General features: G+C 62.2%; 3 protein-coding genes across 7 annotated transcripts; 2 read left to right on the forward strand and 1 right to left on the reverse strand.

Moving 5' to 3' along the window:
• The first annotated feature begins 13 nt into the window (after positions 1–13).
• On the forward strand, positions 14–3,682 carry RPUSD4 (RNA pseudouridine synthase D4). Its single transcript, XM_054223313.1, has 7 exons — positions 14–193; positions 388–553; positions 1,903–2,104; positions 2,332–2,425; positions 2,522–2,672; positions 2,934–3,031; positions 3,173–3,682. Exons 1-7 carry the CDS (start codon positions 29–31, stop codon positions 3,356–3,358), a joined length of 1,062 nt encoding a protein of 353 aa, XP_054079288.1. The 5' UTR covers positions 14–28; the 3' UTR covers positions 3,359–3,682.
• A 137-nt stretch (positions 3,683–3,819) lies between these two features.
• On the forward strand, positions 3,820–7,886 carry PANX3 (pannexin 3). Its single transcript, XM_054223312.1, has 5 exons — positions 3,820–4,983; positions 5,687–5,829; positions 5,936–6,150; positions 6,304–6,956; positions 7,618–7,886. The coding sequence occupies exons 1-5, from the start codon at positions 4,803–4,805 to the stop codon at positions 7,677–7,679; spliced, it is 1,254 nt and encodes a 417-aa protein (XP_054079287.1). The 5' UTR covers positions 3,820–4,802; the 3' UTR covers positions 7,680–7,886.
• Positions 7,887–7,904: 18 nt separating this feature from the next.
• On the reverse strand, positions 7,905–13,936 carry SIAE (sialic acid acetylesterase). Of its 5 annotated transcripts, XM_054223304.1 has the most exons (11): positions 13,800–13,884; positions 12,870–12,984; positions 11,874–12,038; positions 10,698–10,861; positions 10,455–10,593; positions 10,172–10,355; positions 9,758–9,885; positions 9,529–9,662; positions 9,154–9,308; positions 8,881–9,076; positions 8,177–8,793 (listed from the first exon to the last, which is right to left on the reverse strand). In XM_054223304.1, exons 2-11 carry the CDS (start codon positions 12,940–12,942, stop codon positions 8,500–8,502), a joined length of 1,632 nt encoding a protein of 543 aa, XP_054079279.1. In that variant the 5' UTR covers positions 12,943–12,984; positions 13,800–13,884; the 3' UTR covers positions 8,177–8,499. The 5 variants fall into 5 exon arrangements, with proteins under 5 accessions (XP_054079282.1, XP_054079279.1, XP_054079280.1 ...); XM_054223307.1 differs by lacking the exons at positions 8,177–8,793; positions 13,800–13,884 and adding an exon at positions 7,905–8,033 and having other exon boundaries at positions 12,870–13,623; XM_054223305.1 differs by lacking the exon at positions 12,870–12,984 and having other exon boundaries at positions 13,800–13,936.
• Between the last annotated feature and the right edge of the window lie 502 nt (positions 13,937–14,438).

Below are 14,438 nucleotides of genomic sequence, written 5' to 3' on the forward strand. Positions count from 1 at the left end.
AAGGGGAGGAGGGGACAGAAGGAGGAAGATGGCGGCGGCGAGTGGCGGCGGGCGGTGGTGGCGGGCCGCGGCGGGCCTAGCCCGGGCGGTGAGCACCGCCGGCGGCGGCCGAGCGACGGCGGAGCAGGGCCTGCGAGCCGAGGAGCTGGCGGAGCGGCTGCGGGCGCAGAGGAGCCAGGGGGAGAAGCGAGAGGTGAGAGTGGGCCGCCATGGCGGGCCCTGAGGCGCTGGACTACAACTCCCAGCGTGCACCGCGCCCCCCCCCCCCGGCGGGCACACATGGCGGCCCTCGGCCCGCTCGGTTTGCGTTCTCCCCGCGCCGTTCCTCCTCCTCCTCCTCCTCTTCCTCCTCCTCCTCTTTTTCCACCGGTTTGGTTCTCTCCGCAGAGGCCCGGGGACCCAGCGCAGAGGCGGGTGCGGGAGCTGGCCGCGCTGAGCAAGCGGCTGCAGCAGGTTCACCCCAACGTCCTGGCCAAAGTGCTCAAGCAGGGGACCCTGTACCAGGACGAGGAGATCGTGGCCATCAACAAACCCTACGGCCTCCCCGTGCACGGTGAGGGAAAGCCAGCCGTGCCACAGAGGGGGAAATGGAAACGGCTCCATGGTGGTGATGGGGGATCAGAGAACCATAGAACGATTAGAGTTGGAAGGGACCTTAAAGATCATCTCGTTCCACCTCCCTGCCCTGGGCAGGGACACCTCCCACCAGCCCAGGTTGCTCCAAGCCCCGTCCAACCTGGCCTTGAACCCCTCCAGGGATGGGGCAGCCACGGCTTCTCTGGGCAACCTGGGCCAGGGGCTCACCACCCTCACAGCCAAGAATTTCTTCCTCAGATCTCATCTTAATCTCCCCTTTTCCGGTTTAAAACCATTCCCCCTCATCCCATGGCTCCCCTCCCTGCTCCAGAGTCCCTCCCCAGCTTTCCTGGAGCCCCTTGAGGGACTGGAAGGGGCTGGAAGGTCTCCCCGGAGCCTTCTCTTCTCCAGGCTGAACCCCCCCAGCTCTCTCAGCCTGTCCTCCCAGCAGAGGGGCTCCAGCCCTCCCAGCATCTCCGGGGCCTCCTCTGGCCCCACTCCAACAGCTCCGTGTCCTTCTGCTGTTGGTGGCCCCGGCGCTGGAGGCAGCACTGCAGGGGGGTCTCCCCCGAGCGGAGCAGAGGGGCAGAATCCCCCCCTCGCCCTGCTGCCCACGCTGCTGGGGATGCAGCCCAGGCTGCGGGGGGGTTTCTAGGTTCCCAGTGCACGTTGCCGGGGAGTGTTGAGCTTCTTGTCCACCCTTGCACCCCCAAGTCTTTCTCCTCAGGGCTGCTCTCCAGCCATTCTTTGCCCAGCCTGGATTTGTACTTGGAATTGCTCCAACCCACATGCAGGACCTTGCCCTTGGCCTGCTTGAACTTCATGAGCTTGGCACAGGCCCACCTCTCCAGCCTGTCCAGGTCCCTCTGGATGGCATCCCTTCCCTCCAGCACATTGCTGCACCACACAGCTTGGTGCCATCAGCAAGGTGCCCTCAATCCCACTGGCCGTGTCACCAACAAAGACAATAAACAGCACCAGTCGCAGTACCTACCCCTGAGGAACGCCGCTTGTCACGGGTCGCCACTTGGACATTGAGCCGTTGACCACAACCCTTTGAGCGTGGCCATCCAGCCAGTTCCTTATCCACCCAGTGGTCCATCGGTCAAATCCGTGTCTCTCCAACTTAGAGGCGAGGATGTTGCGCGGGGCAGTCTCTTGTGCTTTGCCCATATCGAGATAGATGATGTCTCTGTCTTCCCTGTGCTGAGGTTTTCCTTCCCAGGGAGGGACGTGGGAGTTTGTCACCTTTAGATCACAGCCTTCATCTCACATTTTGGGGGACATGAAAGTCTCCCCTGATTTCCTGGTCTGTGCGTTATGCAGGTGGCCCTGGGATCAAGAATTCTATTGCTGACGTGTTGCCGATTTTGGCCAAGATGTTGGAGAACATGAAAGCCGAACCCCTCCACCTCTGCCACCGGCTGGACAAAGAGACCACGGGCGTGATGGTGCTGGCGCGGAACAAGGAGGTGGCGGAGAGGATCCGTCTTCTCTTCAAAACTCGTCAGGTGGAGAAGATCTACTGGTAGGAAGGGTTTAGGAGGAGGAGAAGCGGCTTTGAAGGGCCCATAGAATTTGAAGAAGGGGTGAAGGGACAGTCACCAGGGAGTGGAGCTTTGTGGAAGTGGTGGGTGTTGGCTTATCTTCCCTCGAGCGTCTTTTTATGGGGATGGGTTGCAGGGAAAGGGGATGAGGGGAGGGTTCCCTTCCGGCTGGCGCGATGCCCCGCAGACCTCTGGTTTCCCTCCCCAGGGCAATTAGCCTGGGGGACCCAGACCCCGCTGAGGGCATCGTAGAGATCCCCATTGTGGAGAAGGAGGTGCAGAGCCACCAGTCGCACTACAAGGTGAGCCGCGTGTCCTCTGGGCCACCGTTTTGGCCTCGCGTTCTCCAGAACCCCCCTCCTGCCTTCCGGCGGGCTCACCCTCTCGCTGCCGTTCAGATGACGCTGGCCCCCAACTATCGCTTGTCTTCGGAGGATGGGAAGGTGGTGAAAATCCGCAAGAACCGCAATGCTGAAAGCGCCGTGACGCGGTACCGCCGTCTGGCTAGCTCCTCCGCCTGCTCGCTGCTGGAGCTCCAGCCCATCACGGGTGAGGCCCGGCCGGGTGTCCCCGGGGTTGTGTTGGCCGCTGGATCCGCTTTCTGTGCGGCTCGGCAGCCAAGACCAGTGCTGGAAGAGGGAACGCGTCGTTAGACACGACTGAAATCCTTTTTCGGGCCAAGGCTCTGGGAATGAGCCACCCCGGGGCGATGGTTTGCTGCCAGGCCGCTCTCCGCCTGCTGGTGATTTTGGGTGTGGGAGCCTGGTGCGACTGGTTGTCATGTTTCTCTTCTTTGCCTTCCCTCCTCAGGGGTGAAGCACCAGATCCGGGTTCACCTGGCCTACGGGTTGGGGTGCCCCGTCCTGGGGGATCACAAGTATTCGCACTGGAGTAAGCTGGCACCCCAGGTAAGGCAGGTCCTGGGTCAGGAGTGGGGATCCAAGGCTGGGTGACCCCTTTGTGTCCCCCAGCTCCCCCTGGGCCAGGGTTTTCAAAGCCCGGCTGAAGAGATGGGGTTGTGGAAGGGACGTTTTCTGTCCTCTCGGCAGAAGCTTCCTGAAATCACCTTGAAGAGGCTAAAGCTGGAGCAGAGCAAGGCTCGCCACCTCCCCCTCCACCTCCACGCCCACCGGCTCTCCTTGCCCCTGGGCCGGCGGATAGACCTCGTCTGCAAGCCGCCCCTCTTCTTCCAAAAGACTCTGAAGAAGCTGGACCTGGATGTTGCTAACGAGTAACGAGGCAGGACCGTCTATCTCTGCGCCTCCAGCGCATGGCAGCGGTGGGTCTGGCTGCTCCGCGGTGGTGTCCGCCTTGGAGCCGGCGGTGCGATGAAGTCCGCAGTCTCTGCCGCTTGCCAGAGACCTCCTGTGTCGGTACTGGCGTTGCTGGCTTCAAACCAGGTACCTGCGTGTGCTTCCTGCCCCGATTTGGTGCAGAAGAGTGGTTGGGCGTGCTGAAGAACCTCTTGTTCGGACAAATGGGGCTGTGTAGGAACTGGGTTTTGCCCGCTCCGTGTTTTGAACTTGTCTCTGAGCAATAAAAGATCCAGTTCCCGCTGAGGTGAAGGGTTGGTGTCTCTCTGTGCTCAGGCGGATCTCGGTCCCTGGGCAGGTTTGAGCCCGCCTGGGTGCAGTCCCTCCCGGTTTGAGGGCCGTCGCTCGCCCCTCCAGAGCTGTTCAGCAGCCTCTCCATCGTATCCTGGCACTCCGTGCTCAAATTTGGAGACTCCCTTCATTCGAAAAATCCATCGAAAGTGCAATTTGGCAGCGGCTGTGGGGTTTTTGTGCTGCGCCGAGAGACTGCACGTGGAGTTCCTCCGCTCAGCTTGGCCAAGCAGCTGCGGGACTCCCTCCACTCTGCGCTGCCAGCAGTGTCAGCGTGGGTTTTTGGGGAGCGACTACACTGCCAGGAGAAACTTCATCCCGCGGCTCCTTCCAATTTCCCTATTGCTTATTCTGGATCCCATTATTGGGATCCCTCTCCCTCGGGAGCTTTCCTTGGAGCCAGGTTCCTTCCCCCGTGTCCCGAGAGTGGGGTGAGGGGAGAGACTGAAGAACTGGGGAACCGCAGCTGATGTTCTGCCTCAAAATCGCAGCCGCCAGCGTTCGGTGTCTCTTGGCCTGTCCCCAAAAGCTCGGGGCTGGCGGCAGGACTTTCTCCAGCCCCTCCGGCTGGTTTGGGTGCAGGAAAGGGCTCTTTGTACCCAACGGGGCCACCGTGTACCTGACTGAGGCTTCTCGGTAGGGTAATGCCCTGTCCCCTGCCTCCCCGCTCCTCACGCGGGGCGAAAATTGCCAAGGGAGCCCCACGCCCCTCGAACACACCACCAGAAATACCTCTGCTTATGAGAGAGGGACGTAAAACCACGAGGAGCCGGGGAGCGGCTGTGGCTGGGAAGGAATGCTGCCTTCCCAGCCCGGTGCCGTGGCTGCTGGTTTGTTTTGGGGTCTTTTTGTCTATTTTGGGGCGTGCTATTTGCGAAAAGGCTTCCCCCTGTAATTACCAGTTGATTTAACGCACCATTTAAGCTGTCATTTACAGCCGCCTGGTAGGGAGCGCTTGGCAAGCGATGCCTCCAGCCCTACAAAGTTGCTTCTCGAGCTGGTCACGCCTCAGACGACACCAGAGCCCCTGGGCAGCAGCAGCAGTCGCCGTTGTCTCCTCTTCCTCGATAGAAAAATGTCCCTCTCGCACACGGCCGCCGAGTACATGCTCTCCGACGCTCTCCTCCCAGATCCCGGCGGTTCCCGAGCCAAGGGCCTGCGGTTGGAGCTGCCGAGTGATCGCCTGCTGAAGTTCGTCACCGTGGGGCTGCCCCTCTTCCTCGTCTCGCTGGCTTTCGCCCGGGAGTTCTCCGCCGGTGAGTCGCAGCTTTTGCAACAGGGATATTCGGGTTGCAGGCGATTGCTGGTGGCTTTTCGGCTATGGCTGCAAAACCCTTGTGGTCATGGTCGAAGGCGGGGCAGCCTGGAAATCCCATTTTAGGAACTGTTCTGCCTCAGGGATATTTATTGATTGGTTTTAATGGATTATTGATCGCTGGGAAAGCCCAGGAATGGCCTTGCTAAACCCCAGGACCGGCGGTGAATCGATGCCCTGCCTCGGCTGCTTGCCCCCAGCACATTTGGGTGCCGCAGGGTTGTTTCCGAGGAGGAGGAGGAGGGTGCCAGCAGGGCGGCTGAGGGAATACGTCCCGCTGGGGTTTGCTGGGCAGCACAGAGGGTTGCATTGATGCTGCGTCGTGGCCTCAGGCTAAATCTGGCCTCAGCCGACGTCCCACTGCTGCCCCTGGGGATTTGGTTTGACTTCGGTTTCTGGCCGGTCTCTAATTCCCCTGTCGTGTTCAAAGGGTTTGTGTTTGGGAAACGATGGAAAAGTCCCGGCCGGAAAACACAGTGGTGGGGAAGCACAGCTACAAAATGACTGCGAAAAAGGCCTTTTTAATTCAAAGCGATGCCTTAGATGTAGTCACCCTCCTGCAACGCCTCAGCACCTGGCCGCGGAGCGCTCGCCCGTGCTCGCTGGACCTCCTTGGCTGAGGTTGCCCCTTCTCCTCACCCTAGGCTCGCAGATCAGCTGCTTCTCGCCCACCAACTTCACGGGGAAGCAGTCCGCCTACGTGGACACGGCTTGCTGGGACTCCCTCCTCCACCACGGCTTCGACACCGAGGGACACGCTGTCACCAAGTCCCTCTGGGTTCTCAAGGTATGGGTCAAGCTCGCCTCCGGGTGCCCTCAGGTCCCACCTGGGTGCGCAGCAGAGGTGAAGCAACTCGGCACCCGCGCAACGCCCGCTTGTCCCCTTTGCTCAGGTCTTCCCCTACTCGCTGCTGGTGGTGGCGGTGCTCATGTACCTGCCCTACCTGCTGTGGCGTTACGCGGCCGCCCCCGCCCTCCACTCCGACCTCCTCTTCATCATCGACGAGCTGGACAAATCCTACAACCGCTCCGTGCGCCTGGTGCAGCACATGAGGAAGGTCCAGCAGGCCAGCGCCGAGCCAGAGCGATTCTGGGAGGAATACGAGAGGTGAGACCTCTGGGTGGCCTCGACTGGTCACCGCATTCTTCCCAAGTCCCTCCACGTGGTGTGGCTGCGGTCACATTCAGGATGGACTTTGGTGAAGTGACTCGATTTCGGGGGGGTGGCTCTAAATCCTCGCTGTGTCCCCTCTGCCCCCAGGGCCCGCCGGGAGAGGTATTTTGAGTTCCCGTTGCTGGAGCGTTACCTCACCTGCAAGCAGCACGCCCACTCCCTGGTGTTCATCTACATCCTGAGGAACCTGCTGCTGCTCTTGTTCTTGGCTGCCACCTGCCTCTACCTGGTCTTCCTCCACCTCAACATCTTCTTCCAGGACGAGTTCAGCTGCTCCATCAAAACGGGGCTGCTCCAGGAGGAGCCCCACATCCCGCCGCTCATCCCCTGCAAGCTGGTCTTCTTCTCCGTCTTCCAGCTCATCAGCCTCTCGGTCGGTGGCGTCTACGTCCTCCTCATGCCCGTCGTCATCTACAATGCCCTGCAGCTCTGCCAGTGGGACAAGGGGCTGCTCTCCGTCTACGAGATGCTGCCCGCCTTTGACCTCCTCAGCCGCAAGATGCTCACCTGCCCCGTCAACGACCTCAACGTCATCCTCCTCTTCCTCCGGGCCAACATCTCCGAGCTGACCTCCTTCAGCCGCCTCAACGCCGTCAGTGCCTTGAGGGAAGCCACCGCCAACAAGGAGGACATCGACACCGTCATCGACTTCATGACGCTGCTGGCCGGGCTGGAGACCACCAAGCCCAAACCCCCCGAGGCCGACGGCAGCGTGTCCCTCCCCAACGGCGGGGCTCTAGGTAGGCTTTTTCAGTAGAGAAGACTTCTTCGCTCTCCTCTTGGCTCCTCCGCAGCCAGATCCCACCCGGTGAGGCTGGATCCATCCAGCGTGGCCCTAAACCCTTTGCCGAGACCTTGAGGGGTTTTTTTGGGGAGAGTTGGGGGGCTGCCGGGGGGGCCGACGGCTCCGTTTGCAGCCGGGGATGGGTTCTGGCAGGCGGGATGTGATGCTACTGTAAGCCCACGCGTGGGCAGGAGTTGCTATAGGAACGGAAAGCGGAGAGCTCGCGGCTCAAATCCAAGCTCTGGGCAAACTGGGGGGCCGGGGGGGGGGTGTCCCCGTTTTTGGCAGAGAGAGCAGTGCAGCCTGCTGGGAGCGGGGAGCTTTACATCCCGGGGGGGCTGCTGGCAACGATGTGGTCTCACGGGGATCCTCGACCTGGCAGGGTGGGAGCCAGGCCGCCTGGGCTCCTTTCCCGGCCCTGCATCCAGTCTGAGGGCTGTGGTTTTTAACAAAAACACCCAGATTGAGCTGTATTTAGCATCCTGGTTGGCATGGCAACCACAGGGCTAGCACAACTGGCTCTCGGGCTAGTCGCACGCTGGCGGAGAAAGCCCAAGATTCCAGTTTACGATTGCCCAGTCAATTAACTTCCTCCTTTTCTTCTCCCCCTTGCCCAGAAGCGAAGCCTGGAGTGCAGGCGATGGGAAAAGCCTCCCGGGACTCGCTCGGCTCTGCCTGACCCTTCTTCGGGACCTGCCCAGTTGGTCTACTGGGATCCAGTTTGATCCAATTCCTTCCTGTCAGCGGTCGCTCGAGTGCATTAAACTCTGGTTTTGATACAGCCTGGTGGGGTGACGTCTGTAACGCGACAGTGGCGGCCGGGCTGAGCTCTTCCCGCGTTTGGGGTTCCCCTTCTTTACGTACGATTTTCCAGGGGGGAAAAAAAAAAAAGGCTCAACAGTCATTTTTTTGTGCGCAGAGACCCTCTCAGCCCTCTTATTCTGTGCGCTGGGTGTCACACCGCACCTCTTCCACACAAATTTCCCTGCTGATGTGGCAGGAGCCGGGGAACGGAGGACTAAGGGATGCTCCTCTGAAGGGGAAAAAAAGGACCCAAGAATAAAACGAGCTGGGTTATGACCTATTTATTAGCGCAGGGAGGCGGAAGGCCACCAAGCAACGCCCCCTCTGCAGCTCCCCCCTCCCAGCCCCAGCCTTAGCCTTTGGTTGTGGGGTGGTTTTTGTTGGCAGAGGTTCTCCCTCCCCATCCCCACCCCACCGAGGGGGGAGGCTGGTCCCTGCATCCTGCCACCACCCCGCCAACGGGGGTCAGGTCTTAACATAACTTTTCATAAATTTCATTTTAAATTGGCTTGCTTTATTATTATGTTTTTTTTTTCCCCCCCTGCAGCCTTGACTTCGGGCCAAAGAGGAGCAGGAAAGTGTTTAATTAGTAAGACAGTAATCAAGCCAGCCGCCTCCCCGAATCGGAAAGGCACGATGCCAGCAGCCCCGCGCTGCTTTGCGAAAGGTCTGAGCTCCCTCCGCCGTTCCCTCGCCTAAATCCCCCCGGAGAAGCCGGAGCTGGGGAGGAGATGCAGCTCTCTCCCTCCGGCGGGTTCGGAGCGCCCCGGGATTTTCCCTACGGGCAGGGCGTCCAGGAGGAATGGGGGCGCGGGCAGCCCCCGGGTGTTGTAGAGGGCGCAGGACTGGTACTCGCAGGGCCACTCGGCCCAGGCGTAGCGCAGGGCCAGCACCAGCGTCCCGCAGCCAGCCAGGGCCAGCGTCACCGTGCGGGACCCCACCGCCACCACGGGTGCCGGCAGCCACCCGCAGGGTGTGGAGCAGCAGACCTGGGTAGGGGAGAAACCTCCATCAAGGTGGGCTTCCCTCTTCCAGCCCTGGGGGGAAGCTTTCCCCCCCCTCCCCACAACCCTCACCTCAAACACCCGCGTGTCCCTCTGATGGCAGACGAGCTCCTGGCTGTAAGTGAGGTTCAGCAGACCCCTGGTCACCTCCAGGACGGCCCGGGTGGGATACGGCCCCTGGAAAACCAGGTCTTTCTCCCCATACGCCACAGCCCTGGCGCCCAGCTGCAGCCGGTGGGCCACGTTCTGCTTGTCCCGGGGGTGGATGCTGCCGAGGAAGAGGAGGGAGGTGTGGGGTTGGTAGCCAGTAGCTTCGTCCCTGCGTCCCCACCGCCTGGGACTCGCCTGCCGTAGGGCGAGCGCTCATCGCACAGATCCATGGCCACGGCCATGAAGGTGCCGGGCATCCTGGCGTTGGGGACAACCCCCAGATCAGCCGTTTGGTGCCAGCGGAGGCGGGCGAAGCTGTCGTCCGGGCTCTGCCGGCGATAGGTGGACAACTGCAAGGCAGAGAAAGGGGTGGAACTGGGGAAGCGGAGCAGGCATTGCTCCCAAAACCAGCCGCTGCGGTCCCTGCCCAGGATTCGGCACCCCGGAAGGATTTGTCCGTGTGTTTACAGCATCCTCTCCCTCCCATTGGCTTGGCAGTACAAAAAGATGGACAAAACCTCTCTGAACACCATGGCAGGGTGGGGGTCCTGCCCTTTGTCCCCCCCTCACCTGCACGAAGCCGAAGGGGAGGAGCGGCTGCGTCTGCCCGGCCGATCCGGCATGGAAAGCCTGGCGCCAGTCGGCGATGAGCGCGGGGAAGGTGCAGTTGTACAGGTCCGTGTGCAGGAAGGTGTTGGCCTCACCTGGCACCAAAAGAGAAGGGTGGGTGGGACAGCGGGGAGCTGCTCCGTGCTGGAGGCGGGGGGGGGGGGGGCAAAAAATTGGGGAGGGGGCTTACCCTGGTACCAAGCGACACCCTGCAGCGTCATGTTGAGCAGCGGGTGGATCATGGCGTTCCAGAGCACGGAGGGCGTTTGCGGGCCAGAGAGACGGCGGTGCTGGGAGATGCCGGAGGCCAAAGCTGGGCTTAAGGGAGTGCAAAATGCAAGCTGGAGCTCCAGGAGCAAAGCTCGCAGGGGCAAAGCAAACGCTGCCCAAAATGGGGAGCCCCGCAGTCCCCGTCTTCCCCCTGCCACCCCCGAGATGTGCCTTACATTCTCGGCACAGGAGGGGATTTTACCCAGAGCGGGCGAAACGATGCACGGAGGGGACAATGGGACTCTGGGAGAGGCGGTGGGGTGGGAAGGGGGTGAGGATGCCCCCAAAAAGCCACGTGACGCGGGGCGGGAGGTGTTTCCACCACTTCTCTCACCTCCCCGCGTCCTCCGGGAGCCCGCAGGCCCGCAGAGCCCTTCGAGAAGACCAGGCTTCAATGGGGGTGCCTCCCCAGGCCGCCTCCACCAGCCCGACGGGGTACCCCAGAGCCTCGTAGAGGTAACGCCCCAACAGCCAGCAGACGGCCGAGAAGTAGGTGAAATTCCCATGGCCCAGGTTTTCTGTTCAAGAAACGGTGAGCTGCAAAGGGGAAAAAAAGGGAGGGGGGGGGAAAACCTGCCATTTCCAGGCTTTTATTTTTGGAGGCACGTTGCACTCACCGGCTGTCGGGATGGACCACGGCAAGTCGATGCGCTCCAGGTCCTCCAGCTCCACGTCAGAGCGGGCGGGTGCCACGGCGAAGACGCGGACGTAGGGGTAGCGAGCGGCGTCGGCGAGCTCCCGGGTGGCGTTGGCGATCTAGGGAAGGGTCGGGAGCGCGCGAGGCGCTTCCATCCCTGCCTGATCCCTGCCTGATCCCTGCCCGATCCCTGCCCGAGCTGACGGGATTGGGCTGCGCTTACCTGCAAGACTGTCATCGCCATGTTGCTCTGCCCGCTGCAAAGCCAGACGTCCCCAAAGTAGACGTCCCGCAGCGTCACGTTCTCCGAGCCTTGCCCGGCTGTCAGCGCGTAGGGACCGCCCCGATCCATAGGGTCCAGGACAGTTGTCCATGTCCCAGCAGGTCCTGGAAGAAGATGGTGCTTATCTTTCACGATCCCAACGAAGACCTCAAGACCTTCACAAGGAGGTGGGATGAGTGGCCAGCAACCAGTGGGGATGGACGGGCAGCGAGGGAAAGCTTCCCCACCGCGGAGCTGGGCTGGGGAAACGGATTTTGGAAGCTGCCTGCCATCGCAGCGTCTTTGCTCCTGCAGGATCTTAGGGGTTAAAAAGAAAATCTCGAAGACAAATGTGTGTCAGAGCAGAAGCTGCTGGGAGGAACCGGGATTACAGGAGCAGCTTGGTGTGTGTGACACCGAGATGTCTCCAGCTAATTTTAGAGGCGCCGAATCGAGGCGTAAAGATATTCTGCTGGAATTTAGCGTGGATTTTCTGGCCCGGCTGGGGCTGGATCCTGCAGATCTCCCGGTAGCGGCAGATCGCTGCTCTCTCACAAGACGCCTCCGGGTTCTCCAGCCCATGGAGGAGCCCTTTAGGCAGCAGTTTCACCCCCAAAAAGGTGAGCAGCAGCCCCCCGAATCACTAGGCAGGGAACGAGGCCACCAACTGAGATCTGAGGTGCCTCCAAGCCCCCCCCCAGCCTCGAGGCAACGTCCTTCAGGGCTTCGAGATCCTCCGAGGGGGGGCATACATCAAAAAAGCAGCCAAGAGATTTCCCCGGAGATGGTTTTGACAGGGAGAAGAGCTCAGTCCGTCCTCCCCGCTCCCCGGCTCCCCTCCGCAGCCTCAGCACTCGGCTCCAACCCACGCCGTGCCACCCACCCCCGCGGCAGCTCGGCTCCCGCGTCCCGCTGGTAGGAAACCGAATTGAGCAAAGGCCGGCGTTGGCGGGGAGGGGGATGGCTGAACCCCCCCACCCCAGATCTCCTGGAGAAGGGGAAAGCACAGCCCCAGGCCTGCAGGAGCTGGAGATGTCACTGTCACCTCTGCAACCCCACCCGACAAGCAGGTCCGGTTTGGCACCTCGGCCACCAAAACCACCGGCCCCGGTTGGCCAGTTTGGAACCAGGACCGACCTTTAACTCGCACCGTCTTCTTCATGACGATGAGGCCACTGTCCTCGGAGAGGACCATGGTCACGGTGGCCCCCGGCTCCCCGTAGCCCCACACCACGGCCCCCGCCGGCTCCTTCTGCAGCACCATGTGGTCGCCATAGTAGGACGCGAAGCCAAGCATCGCCCCTGGGATCAACAGAGAGCGCAAACGTCACCTCCAAGAGGCCAAAAGCAACTCCTCTTAAATACACATTATTTCAGATCCTGCTTTGTTGTAGCTTCCTTCACTCCTGCTCAACCTTAAGGTGGTTAAAAGCACCGAGGAACTGTGGAAGCGTCAGGATTTAAAGTCCCCAGGAGAGGGAAGTCACCTCCCAAAGCACAGGAGCTTGTGTCACACAGTTTGGATACAGCTTTCAGTAAAAATTTCTTCTAAAAACCATACGGGAGCGTCTCCGCCAGCCCAGCCTTGGGCTAATAAATATGTTCTGACGTATTTTTTTTTTTCCCCTTGCAAAAAAAGTTTGGCGAGCAGTTGGATGGGAAACACCGGGCAAAGGCGCCTTCAGCAGGGAGGGGAGCAGAGGTCTTGGCCCCGGCACCCTCAGAAGCCCCATTTTTTGAGGTGCGAAACTAAAACCACACTGGGAAGGGGGGTCGGGGCCACATTTGCAGGGCACGGAGAGGTGATGTGAGCAGTGAGCCCCATCGTAGCCATCAAACCGGGGCTCCCCTCCGCAGCTCGTCCCAGGCTGGCTTTAATGAAGGAAAGAAACGACGTCCTCAGCCTCTCTGAACTCAGCCGCAGCGCTGCTTCCCACCGTCTCATGCGACGAGGCTCCGGGAAGGACGAGTTACATAAAAAAAAAAAACGAGTCGGAGGAGAAGAAAAAAAAAAAAAAATAAACCCCGAGACGCCGGGGAAGGGACTGGAGGCTATAAAAAGCGGCTGGGAGGAGGGAAGGGAGGAGAGCCCACGAGACGCCGCCGAGGAGCCGCATGCGACTCCCGCCTTACGTAAAGCATCGTCCCACGGCGGCAGCGACGTGCCAAGGCTGTCGAAGGGGGGCTGAAGGGGTGCCAAGGGCATCAAAGAGGGTCTGGGGGGGGTTCCAAGGGTGTCGAAGAGAGGCTGAGGGGGCGATAAGGGCATCGAAGAGGGGCTGGAGGGGTGTCAACGGCATTGAAATGGGGATGGGAGGGTGCAAAGAGCATCGAAGTGGGGCTGCGGGGGTACCATGGGCATTACAAAAGGGCTGGGGGGTGCCAAGGGCCCTGAAGCAGGGCTCAGGGTGGTGCCAAAGGCATTGAAGCGGGTCTGAGGGGGGGTACCAAGGGCATCAACGTGGGGTTTAGGGGATGCCAAGGGCCCCAAAGCAGGGCTTGGGGTGTGCAAAGGGCATAGAAGTGGGTCTCAGGGGGGTGCCAAGGGTTTCGAAGTGGGGCAGGGGGGTGCAAGGGGCAGCGTAGCAGGGTCCGGGTGTGCCAAGGGCACCAAGGCTGGGCTCGGGGTGGGTATGAAGGGTGCCGAAACAGGGCGGGTGTGTGCAAGGGGCCCCGAAGCGGGGCTCTGGGGGGGTGTCAAAGGCATCAAAGCTGGGCTAAGGGGGTGCCAAGGGCCCCGATGCAAAGTGGGGGGCGGGGGCGAGGACATCAAAGCTGGGTTGGGCGGGTACCAAGGGCATCACGGTGAGGCCAGGGGGTGCCGAGGGCCCCGAATCAGGGCTGGGGGGGTACCCAGGGCCCTGAAGCAGGGCCGGGGTGGGTAGTAAGGGCATCATGGCACGGCTGGGGGCAGGTACCAAGAGCACCACGGCGGGTCTGGGGGGGTACCAAGGGCCCTGAAGCGGGGCCGGGGGGGGTACCAAGGGCACCACGGCGGGGCCGGGGTGTGCGCAGGTCCCCGAAGAGGGTCCCGGGGGGTCCAACCCCCCCCCAGCCCTTTACCTGCGGCCACCGGAGCCAGCGCCAGCAACACCCAGGCCGCCATGGCGGGGGCCACGCGGGGCCTGAGGGCACGGCCCCCGCCCACCCCAGCCCAGAGGGGGCGTGTGCAGCGCCGGGGGCGTGTGCAGCGCCGGGGGCGTGTGCAGCGCCGGGGGCGTGTGCAGCGCCGGGGGCGTGGCCTGGCACGGGCAGGGGGGGACGGTTGCTAAGCGACAGCGTCCTCACCACAGCCAACGGCGCCGGCGCGGCCTGGCCGGGTGGGGGGGGGCCGGGGACGAGGGGAGGGGGCCGAGGGGGGCCGGGAGGGATCGAGGGGCAGCGGGGGGATCCGGGGAACCGGGGAGGAACCGGGGGGGAACCGGGGGGGGAACCGGGGTAGAGAGGGGGGAGCCGGGCCCTCCGCGGCCGCTGGCCCCCGCCCCGCCCGGGAGGCCGCCGCGCACGCGCCGTGGGGAGGCGGGCTGTGCGCAGGCACGGCGGGCGGGGAGGGGAGCGCCCCCTGGCGGCGGCGCTGCGCTCCACCTCGGAGCCGAGGGTTCGAATCCCGCCGCCTCCCGCTCTCCCCCGCCGCCCGGTCGGGACATCTCTGACCCGGGTTGTACCGCGGCAGGGGGCCCGGGAGAGGCGGCCATGTCCACC

Source organism: Rissa tridactyla, chromosome 17, assembly GCF_028500815.1.
Source record: "Rissa tridactyla isolate bRisTri1 chromosome 17, bRisTri1.patW.cur.20221130, whole genome shotgun sequence".
NCBI lineage: Eukaryota > Metazoa > Chordata > Aves > Charadriiformes > Laridae > Rissa > Rissa tridactyla.

What these genes read in the sequence shown, in the direction of transcription:
- RPUSD4 (XM_054223313.1), top strand. Translation starts at nt 29, where the DNA reads ATGGCGGCGGCGAGTGGCGGCGGGCGGTGGTGGCGGGCCGCGGCGGGC. An exon ending in CTACGGCCTCCCCGTGCACG is followed by an intron (nt 554 to 1,902) that starts GTGAGGGAAAGC and finishes TGCGTTATGCAG; the next exon opens with GTGGCCCTGGGATCAAGAAT. An exon ending in GCCACCAGTCGCACTACAAG is followed by an intron (nt 2,426 to 2,521) that starts GTGAGCCGCGTG and finishes GCTGCCGTTCAG; the next exon opens with ATGACGCTGGCCCCCAACTA.
- PANX3 (XM_054223312.1), top strand. Translation starts at nt 4,803, where the DNA reads ATGTCCCTCTCGCACACGGCCGCCGAGTACATGCTCTCCGACGCTCTC. An exon ending in CGCCCGGGAGTTCTCCGCCG is followed by an intron (nt 4,984 to 5,686) that starts GTGAGTCGCAGC and finishes TCCTCACCCTAG; the next exon opens with GCTCGCAGATCAGCTGCTTC. An exon ending in TTCTGGGAGGAATACGAGAG is followed by an intron (nt 6,151 to 6,303) that starts GTGAGACCTCTG and finishes CTCTGCCCCCAG; the next exon opens with GGCCCGCCGGGAGAGGTATT.
- SIAE (XM_054223303.1), bottom strand. Translation starts at nt 13,005, where the DNA reads ATGCCCTTATCGCCCCCTCAGCCTCTCTTCGACACCCTTGGAACCCCC. An exon ending in TGGCGATGACAGTCTTGCAG is followed by an intron (nt 10,594 to 10,697) that starts GTAAGCGCAGCC and finishes ACCCTTCCCTAG; the next exon opens with ATCGCCAACGCCACCCGGGA. An exon ending in GGGTGTCGCTTGGTACCAGG is followed by an intron (nt 9,663 to 9,757) that starts GTAAGCCCCCTC and finishes TTTTGGTGCCAG; the next exon opens with GTGAGGCCAACACCTTCCTG.